The following is a 10,913-nucleotide window of genomic DNA, read 5'->3' as shown; positions in this document are numbered from 1 at the left end:
GTAGGCTTGTCGTGGGCTTGTCAACCGATACAGCGCGTTGACCTCTGCGCATAAACATTTGTAAAAATGGCTGCCATGTGTGGACGCTTTCCATTGCTTATGGTTGCAAGACCTGTGCTGAGGCAGACACCGGTAGCATTGGTGAGAACAACTTTCTAGATATAATTTTACACATCACTTGAACGACAATGACATATAAATACATAATTTTAATCCAAAGAGTTGTTGGTATTTTCGATTGCAATATTTCGAGGACATCAACTCCAATATTTAGGTCACTGTGTCGGCACATTTGCATGTACACGGTGTAACAGTGTATACACTTTCTGATCTCGTTGTCTACGTACCATAGGGGCGAGGCCTTATTGTTTATGTTTACAATAAGCAAACATGTTAACAACAAAGAACGACAAAATATTAAAGAATAATACACTGTCTCAACGATGTTTCCATGCAATGGAGAATACATGATATAGTTACATATTTACATATTTAATAACCTAGTCATGCTTATATTTTTACATTGTATGTGAATAAATTTATATGTATGTTTGACAAAATGCATTGTAACTATCATTGCATAGATATTATGTTATTTAATATCTGTACATAATTATTTGTTCATACATATATGTCAGTGATGATATATTTTTGTTTTTTGTTTTTGGTAGGCTGTGATATAGTTGTCACCGATTTACTCACTATACATTATATTGATTTTGTATAACCATATATTTTGAATTTTGAATTTTTTTAGACAAACATTAGTTTTTGTTAAAATGTACGTTGTTGTACTTCAATAAAGTACAGTGGTGCATGAATTATACTAAAGTTAAGTTTTAGTGTAATTATGAAAAAAAAATGGCATTTCTTTTTCTGTGCCTGTGAGTTTTCCAGTTTCTGACATGTAAATTCTTAGTTTTTTATACTTTGTAAAGTTGAGATATGTATTACAGAAAAATTGCCATGTAATAATTTACCCTCAAAATATTTCCTTTTTCAGAGACAATTTTCAAGATCTGCATGGATTGGAAAGCAAAGCCAGTTCTGTGTTTTTGGTAGTATTTCACAGAAAAGCTGTGTAAGACACTTAAAACTCAGGCCTCAGTCAGTTATACCAAGGTTATTGCATACAACGTCAGTCTGCCATGGTGAAATTGTACAGTTTAAGTTATCAGACATTGGTGAAGGCATTCGTGAAGTCACTCTGATAGAATGGTAAAGATTCACTCTGATATACTTTATTTGAATATGCAAATAAGAATTATCTATAGCCTGTAACTCATACTGTGTGATGGAATATATTCAAGGATTTCATTTTCAACAAAAAAAGAGAAAGTGCACACATCATTTCATTAGTAAAATGCAAGGTCGTTTTTGTAAAGGCAAATATAGATAGATAGCATTTATAGATAAATATACAATGTTTATTTATTTAAAAAAAAACATGTCAAAGATTAATAAATTTGACTGCAATTGATGTGACTATGGGTATCAAATGAGTAAATTATCACTATGACAGGGTTAATAAGATTGTTAAGTTGACTGACATGGGGGGGGGGGGGCACTTCAATTCACTTGTATATTACCAAATTTGAGTACTTCCCAAAATTGCACTATTAATCAATACTAACTCTGATTACAAACACAGATTGACTTCAAACGGTATTTCACCTCGAGATAAACCTCGCTAATTACAGTCTTTTCAAATACTTTCAAATTGTGTTTTACAGAGATATGTCAATGTTCATGTTGTCAGTCAGTTTGACCGGGAAATATTTTGTGTTTTACCTAGGTATGTAAATGTTGGTGATGTTGTCAATCAGTTTGACACTATATGTGAAGTGCAAAGTGACAAAGCATCAGTGACGATCACCAGTCGATACGATGGTAAAATTACAAAATTACACCATGCAGTTGATGATATGGCATTAGTTGGACAACCATTAGTTGATATAGAACTAGAAGGCTCTGCCAAAGGTAAGAAATATTTTTTTATGGATGATATCAAGTAATCCTCTGTTCTTGAAATGTTTTTTTACATGATTTTCTGTAGTAGATAACAAGAATTATCACACGTGAAAAACACTTTCCAATTCCAGATTCCAATTAAGTAATTACTATCTTATTTTTGATAAATTATGATGTCAACTAGTCGGTAAGGTACCGTACAGCATGATGGAGCACCCTCGCACATCAATCAACTCCTTTCAGCACGCATTTGAGGGCAGAGTTACACAACATATCTTACAGTCTAGATGTCAATGTAGCTCTTGTAATCAAAACATCCAAACTGTGATGTCAAAATCTTCATTTTACTCAAATACAAACACAATAAGATATTGTTTCCCAATATATTTTTTTCTTTGTTCAGCCAAGGAAAATATGAATAACCTAAGGGGCCTTGTTTCTACTTGTCTTGACTCATAGTGACAAGGCCCCTTAGATCTTGAGTATTATTATGGCTGAAGTGAAATAATATTAGAAAATAACGTTTTGACTTATTTTTTAGTACAGCAGAACTCATGAAGCAGAGCCAGACACATGTTGTTGTGATGTAGAATTACAAGGGTATAAATTTGGTTAGGTATAAAAAAGATAACTTTAACTTGATGACGTGCTATAGTTCTCTCCAACTTTGTCACAACTAACTAAGTAACTGTCAATGACAAAGAATTTGATACACTGTAACCTATATCATATACTTAAACTCACACTATTGAACTTTTATTTGAATGTGTAGAATCAACAGAGGAGGATGTATCCACCAGCAGTGATTCAGATGATGAAACAACTGTAAGAGGAGGAACAAGACCAGCACTAAAGGGAACAAAAACACTAGCTACACCAGCTGTACGAAGGATAGCTAAAGAACATGATGTAGGTATAATGTGAAAGGAAAAGATAACGATGTTGTATTTCAAATTAATTTTTGCAAAGTATTTTGACATAAATAATAAAAGTAATAATCTTTATTTATATTGGATAGTTCTTTAAGTATACAAACACTTGTCTCCCAAGAAGTCCAGTGAGGGTCATCTCTCATAGGTTCAGTGTTAATGCAGGAGGAAGCAGGAGTACCCGGGGGAAAACTGCGCAGTTCAGTAGAGTCAAACTGAACGACACTCTTCTTATGCACAGTGTGTTAAATTTAATCAAACCATGAATGGGTTTGAACCCCGACCACGGTGGGAAGAGGCAAGTGGTTTAACCACTCGACCACACCCATTGAAATGATGATGCAATGGTTTTAGATTTAAGAACACAGACATTTTTTGTAAATCCTAACAACAAAATCCATTGAAATTTCTATGTGTCAAAAAAAAAATTGTTTTCACTTTCGTGAATCTTGCATGAGGGTATACTAGTAATTTTCCATCATAATATCATTCTTATACCCAGTGGTATAGTTGATCTGCACTAATATATATATTTACTCACTACAGGTAAACTTAGATGATGTGCAAGGAACTGGCAAAGATGGCCGAATTCTGAAAGAAGATATCTTGAAATTTGTACAGGGGAAAGCAGGAGCTCCTCAAGGTAAATTCTCTCTCTTTTTTAGGGACGTAAACAAATCTTTGAACAAATCTGTATACTGTAAAATGATTTATAGTAAATACCTTCTCTGTTCAATGATGGTTTAAGAATCTGTTGACAAAGACCGAAGAGTGCAGTCGAAATTCAGGTAAAATTTTCAAGTTGTGTTTGGAAGTTGATTTGAATAGTAGTATGTATAGATTGTGAGTGAAGAAGAAATAACCAAAAATGACCAAATTGACTACATGTACATGCATCGTTTTCTGTTTATATGAAAAATTGGTTACCTATATTTATATTTAACTCACTATTTTGCCTAAAAACTTAATCTCAAAATGTTGGTGAAATGAATGCAAAAGTATCAATGTTTTTGTTCAGGTAGTAAAGTCAGTGAAATCTGCTTGAATTCTCTGGCTATATAATCAGAATAACATGTTTTATGCATGTCTGTATGTGAATTCTTCACTCGAGACAAAGTGATTTTTATCCAGTTGGCAAGACTATAATATCCTTGCAGAAATGATTGATTTGTGTTTTGAATCTCCAGCTGTGTTCACACCAGAAATTGTGCCCCCACCACCTAAACCAGCACCAACTCTAACACCTACTAAACCCCAACCAGTCGCAGTGCCAGCACCTTTTAGACCTGTCACAGTAGTTGGCAAGGATACCAAAGAACAAATCAAAGGATTCCAGAAAGTCATGGTTAAAACAATGATTGCTGCCAATCAAGTGCCTCACTTTGGATATTGTGATGAACTTGATGTTACTGAACTTGTTCATATACGAGAAAAATTGAAAAAAGTTGCATCAGACAGAGGTGTTAGGATGTCATACATGCCGGTGTTTTTGAAGGTAAGAAAACATGACTGAAAATAATTAGTTAGCATCACTGACTCCAAAGTAAACTTGTTTTCAGTATGGCTGACATAAATCGTCTACCTGATAGGTGCTGCATCTAATGTAATCTTCTTATACTAATAACTTTGTTAGCCACTCTCTGAAATTGGTACATGTATATGCCGTAACTGTCAGAAATGTACTCACCCCTCCTGTATTTGAAAACTCACTCAGCTATCATGCTATCGTCTACTTATTAGCAGTGCCTTGAACTGTTTTCATAAAGATGTTGTTCATTAAAACTCTCCATGCCTCCAGAAGTATTAACGGAATGTGTATAATTATCTTTCAAGGCCAGAGCCGTCAGTATTGAAAATGACCTTTTTCAGTAAGAACCAAGTCAGATATTGATTAGTTAGGGAACTATTGCACCTGATTATCAGAAGTGTATTAGCCAATCAAAATGACCATTATACTTTTGTCTTTTTTTGGAAAGTTGCAGATAATGTTTATATATTCTTTTAATAGGCAGCATCTATGGCACTACTCCACTATCCAATTTTAAATGCACACACAGATGAGAAGTGTGAATATTTAACTCAGAAGGTGAGTGACTGTAAATAGTTGATGCATGTATAAATGCTATGAACAAATGCAAATTGAATGATTATTTGGCAAAGTGCCAAGAAACACTTCTAAATTGGCAAAGTGCCAAAAACCACTACATTCCAGACTCTGTATTTTGATTTGTCATCATAACTACTCAAAATGTAATACAGAGATTCCATTCAAGTGTCTACCACCATATTTACAGGTGCAAACTCTCTTTTAAGTCCCTTGACTTGTTAAATCAAATTTAATTGCTTTCTTTATCTTTACAGGCAGCTCACAACATAGGTATAGCCATGGACACAAAAAATGGTTTATTAGTACCCAATGTAAAAAATGTACAAGGATTGTCGGTGTTTGAAATTGCCGCAGAGTTGAATAGACTACACCAGCTTGGATTGGCTGGCCAATTAGGAACTAAAGATTTGAGCGGTGGAACATTTACTTTCTCCAATATTGGATCTGTAAGTCTTGATGTCAGATGTACTGTTTGTGATGGACATTTTCAACAAAATCAAAATGATGGATTTAGAAAAAGTCCAAATTCAAGTACTACTCTATTTATTGCATATATTTGACACATTGTATCATTTCAGTTTGCAACAAATGCTATGCAGTCTAATGTATAATGTATTGTATCTATCCTCATAACATCAACAATCACCAAAGAGCATCAAAATAATTCTCAACTTACCCATTCTTGCAAATTTATAAATGCAGTGAACATTAGAACAAAACTATATCAAATTTATTATTTTATGATGTAGATTTAATTTAAAAAACTAGACAATGTAGAATACTGTGGTACTCATATTACGTTTATATTGAAATAATGAAATTGCCTATTGACCAAATATGGTATGATATCACAATGTTAGTGGTATAAATTAAATGTCTGTGTATGTAGAACTAATATTGATGTACCAGGGACTAACATGTCATTGCTCTTAGCTATGAAATTATTGAAAATAATTTTCAATAACTTTTTTTCCATTTTTTGATAATATTTCAGATTGGTGGTACATATGCCAAGCCAATATTAATGCTTCCAGAAGTCGCCATTGGTGCACTTGGTAAAATACAGGTAAAGCAGGATAATTGGATTAGTGTGTGTGTGTGTGTTGGGGGGGGGGGGGTGTAACCTCAGATATGGTGGGCATTGTGGCTCCAACAGGCAATGGATGATTGGGATGGGGGGGGGGGGGGGGAGCAGCTTTAAGTATTCAGGAAAGGTTGCATATTACTCATAGTCCTGTCACTGCCATGCTTGCCTGATTTCATTCAAACTTGGAACAAATGTGATGACATGTATTATGTTATTGGTTATGCAACCTGGTGTACCTTATATTTGCTTTTCAATGAAACAGATATATATATATTTTAAGTACGGTATATATCCTTTATGTTTACATTTGTTACTATATTCCAAAATCTCGTCCAGCTCGTTATTTTACCACTCAATGTAATTAAAGCTATGATACATAAGTCTTATTTCAAGGTTAATACTAATATTCAGGGATGTAGCTGATTTAATATCTATGAAAAACACTACCAACCTACCCACAGATGGGAATATACTGGTTGAAACAAAAAATCACAAACAAATTCTTGAAAAAATAGTCAGCAAAACATTTGCAGAGTAGCCAGTTGTTTTTGTTGGCTACCAACCTTTATACACATCCCTGCTAAGACATAATTTATGATCAACATTTACATCAATGCTTAGTAGCATCTTTGTCTTCCATATTATTTACTGACTTTTATTGTGTAGTTTCGTTCATTTGAGTCATTTGTTACATTTTTGGTGTTGAAGGAATACCACACATCGTATATCCTGTCCAGACTGTCATTACTCACTGTTTAAAAGCCAAGACCAACATTTATGACTTTTTTCACTTTTGCAAGCTAGTTTCACATCATTTCATGTTTTCTACTTTCCTCCTCAAAGGCTGTGCCAAGGTTTGATGAGGATGATCAAGTTTATAAAGCTTATGTAATGAATGTAAGCTGGTCAGCTGATCACAGAGTTATCGATGGTGCAACAATGGCCAGATTCTCCAATCTTTGGAAATCCTATGTGGAGAATCCTGAAACCATGATCTTTGATCTGAAATAAGTATTTGCAGGTTAGACGACCAACAATACAATGCATATTACAAACACTGTAAAACAATGCATTTTTTTATAACGTAAGTAAGTGAATGACCTGTCACTGGTTCCAAGATGCCGTGCACGCCTCAGATACAATGCTGAGTGTCTTATTATGGATATGCACAGGGAGACTGTACACTTGCTACTCAAGGATGTAATTGTCACCTGACCATACTCTGGACTTCCACATGAAAACTGTTTACTTTGTTGATGCCGTTTTAGATTTTCTTCCATAAAATAACAGTCAGTGAAACAGGTCAGTATGATAAATGATAAAAATGTTAATTCAAATATATCAAAGACAAAATAAACCAATTTGTGACCCATGACCTGATGTGACCCTTGACCCAATGTCCACTCATGCGATGCATCTTGGAACTGGAAATTTCACTATTGAATCATGCATGAAATCCAGAAGTTGTCTTTTCACCACAATGAATCCCAACCACAAGTTTATCAGTCAGTATCAAAAACAAGTTATTATTATTTCCAAGTAATTTCATTTGTTTAATGGAAGTAAAATACCGTAGTTTGGTGGCGCTGCATGTTTAATTCACCTCACTAACCTTGAGGTAAACATAACGCATATAGTGCTGCCAAAGGACGGCATTTTACAATATGCACTGATCTCGTTTGAAGGAAACAGCGCTTGACAATATGGCTTGAATATGGCAGAGAATGTCAAAACTTTAAAACTTACATATTTAAGATTTAGTTGTCCTGCTGATGCAATCATGAAATGTTTATTGACAACTGATTTAGACAGAATTTTCAGAAGCAAGTTATTAATTCAGAAGTGAATGAGTTCCTTTCTGTCATAAACTAATGAAAGTATTGTAACAGTGACAACTTTGAATGATAGATTTATGGTAATACCTAGCTAGAATGTCCAAATTATGACACTTTTGTTGCTTGACATGTATGTCGTCGATGTGTTTGTTTTTCAGCATTACAGTACCCCAGAAAAGTATATGACGAAAATGTATATTATCCAAAATATTGTTTTGTGTTTTAAAATATTCCAGTACTGTGGATATTATAGTGTGATGCATTATCTGAAAGTTGTACATACACCGTTAGTTGAAATGTGCAATGATTGAACTGCAGAATAAGTGAAATCCCACCAAAATATTCACTTTCAAGCAAAATAATCAGAAAATTCCATATTTTGTTGTTGGTTTGGTATAACTGCTTTGTTGTGTATAAAGGATCTCCAACTGTGTTGGATTGGATAAGACTTGTTTGCTACCAATCATTTATAAGAAAGATAGGGTGAAATTAGGTATGCATACTGTAATACTAAGATGGAAAAAAAATTGCAGACTATGAAACCTCGCTTTCAGCTGATGAGAGAGACACAAGCTAAATCTATTGTGACATGTTTATATAATGGTAGCTATTGAATAGATGTTGGTTTAGTTGTTCTCTCAGTAGGGTGGTGTTTAGTTGTACTCACAGTAGGGTGGTTTTTCTGATGACTTCCACAATGTGGCAGCAGTGTACTGAGGACTTTTTGTGCTTACACTATCTTGATATGAGGGTTATTATATTTGAACAACAAAGGAACAGCTATCACCTGCTTGTGTAATATACCACACTAAGTAACAATCATTTTAGTTTATGGATATCATTGTAAGCTGAAAGCTTGGTTTCCACAGCAGTATTTATCCCATAACGTTTTTGAGTTTACTAATAGACTACTTACCAGCATGTCTCTGTATCATAGCAAAAGGTTGTATTTGAGGGTGAAGGCTGATCAAGATTCCAATGTAAGGAATGCAGTAAAGTTGTACTTGACATAAAATTGCTGTTATTTAAGATTTATCACATCGTCCATTTCACAGATTCTTTTATCACCATGGAAACCAGCCAAACATATTCTAAGTTATTCATCATGTCCAAGGCATGGACACAAAACAAACACAAATTGTATATATTGTAATAACTTAGCAGTTAGAAGTCTTATTTTATGAGTTTGTTGTTTCATAGCTGCTTGGGAATTATACCAAAATAGGTCTTTCAGGGAAAGACTGAAAAAAAATATTTATGTTTTTTAGTAACATAGAAGTTATGACGAATCAGTGCAAGTTTGAAATATCATATTGTGTTTGTTTCTTTATACTGTGTATGTCATATCTCATATGACATATTAACTATTGTTTTCATGCTGTATTTGAGTTTAATAAAGGTAACCATTCTGTTAACTCTATCTTGGCTTTGTTTTCTTTGTATTTTTTGGTATATTTGTATGCGGTCTAGTATATGGTCTTTGGCTTGCAATCATTCAAGTCAGTGATGGCTTTCATTTTTTCCTGTCAATTATAACCATCAAAACAAAACTTTATGACTTGCTGTCTAAATCACTGTCTATTAGAGAACTGTTCTACTTGATGCATTGCCTCTCGCCAGGGGATAGTATTGTGTTGATGGGATGCAAAATCATACTCCATGGCAGTATGTCTTGCACCGTGCCAAAAAGAGAACAGAAGTTTTACGAAGATGATTCACTGGTGTTTCACACAAAATATATGTCATCGTGTCAATGCAGTAAGTTTCTTTCTTTTGTATTATTACTTTATATAAATACTTTATTACTAATTAATTAAATAAAGAACGAAAAAATGAAATATGATTCGCTATGTTGTGGATATGCCTCAATGGTAGCATATGCTCCTTTACTTGCTGCACTGATGTGATGATGTTACAATTGTAGTAAGATTTTGTGTGCAATGGTTTCAATTGTAATTATGGACAATTCCTAAACTTCAGTCCTTCATAAATGCTGTCTTTAACTCTCTAATGAGTCACTGCAATATCATGCCAGATATGATGATGTTTTGAAATTGATTTCCATGCCTAAAAAAGTTCATATTTACATACATTTATATTTAATTGCGCATAACAGTTGTGAAGAGCGCCATCAATCTTGGATTTACCAATGTTCTCCCCTGTGTTCTCCCTGATGTTCTCCTCATTTCGATGATTAGATGGACATTGTACCATTGTGACGGTGCTTGTGATTCCATTGACCATTTTAGATTTTTAATTTGAGATCTAGGACAAACATAACTCTTTTTCTCCGCCGCTTTATTTTCACTAGCCTATTTTGTATATGTACATCGTAATCTGGGATTTTGCTTTGATGTCTCACTGTGAGAAAACACAATATTTTCGCCAAAACAATGTATAGAAAGTAGCTCTGGAAATATGCGATCCGATAACACCGACACATCTCCGATACTCCAGAGTAAATGTGAAGGATGTGAAAAAGGCTTGCATATGGAGGATGATAACTCAAACATGCACAGCAGCCATACAACTGTGAAGTGTGAACAAACTTTTGTAAGGATGTTACATAAAAGATATACTGGTGGGCAGCCATACAAATATGAAGTGTGTGAAAAGGCTTTTGTAAAGAAGGGGGACAGTACATTTAGAATGCATCGTGATGAGTATGCACCATACAAATATGATGTGTGTTGGAAATCCTGTTTTTATGTAAACTTGCACCTGACCTGGCAAAGTTGTAATTTCTGGCTCAAAGATGAATTGTTCTATGCACTGGCTGTGTTCGTGATTTTTAACTCAATCTTACCATGTGTGACCATACATGATACTAACAAATATGTACAGAATGCTCAGTACACTTATATACAGATCATATTTATTTATTTATTTATTGATGCTTTGGATAGCATCTGAAGTGATATCAGAAATTACACATCCTCTCAACATTGTTTATCATCATGTTATTAAAGTTTGTCTGAGTTGTT

At 34.1% G+C, this 10,913-nt stretch overlaps 1 protein-coding gene across 1 annotated transcript; it reads left to right on the top strand.

Annotated features, from left to right (window-relative positions):
- The first annotated feature begins 64 nt into the window (after positions 1-64).
- Positions 65-9,323, top strand: LOC144436155 (lipoamide acyltransferase component of branched-chain alpha-keto acid dehydrogenase complex, mitochondrial-like). The gene is made up of 10 exons (XM_078124861.1): positions 65-141; positions 1,004-1,218; positions 1,796-1,980; positions 2,744-2,880; positions 3,447-3,543; positions 4,088-4,395; positions 4,909-4,986; positions 5,262-5,453; positions 6,002-6,073; positions 6,938-9,323. The coding sequence occupies exons 1-10, from the start codon at positions 67-69 to the stop codon at positions 7,103-7,105; spliced, it is 1,527 nt and encodes a 508-aa protein (XP_077980987.1). The 5' UTR covers positions 65-66; the 3' UTR covers positions 7,106-9,323.
- Positions 9,324-10,913: the final 1,590 nt, after the last annotated feature.

This window comes from Glandiceps talaboti, chromosome 6 (assembly GCF_964340395.1).
Source record: "Glandiceps talaboti chromosome 6, keGlaTala1.1, whole genome shotgun sequence".
Lineage (NCBI taxonomy): Eukaryota > Metazoa > Hemichordata > Enteropneusta > Spengelidae > Glandiceps > Glandiceps talaboti.
This window is presented reverse-complemented; position numbering and strand designations above follow the sequence as displayed.

Coding starts and splice junctions, on each gene's coding strand:
- LOC144436155 (XM_078124861.1), top strand. CDS start 67: ATGGCTGCCATGTGTGGACGCTTTCCATTGCTTATGGTTGCAAGACCT. Junction 4,396..4,908: donor ACATGCCGGTGTTTTTGAAG/GTAAGAAAACAT, acceptor TTCTTTTAATAG/GCAGCATCTATGGCACTACT. Junction 6,074..6,937: donor GTGCACTTGGTAAAATACAG/GTAAAGCAGGAT, acceptor TCCTCCTCAAAG/GCTGTGCCAAGGTTTGATGA.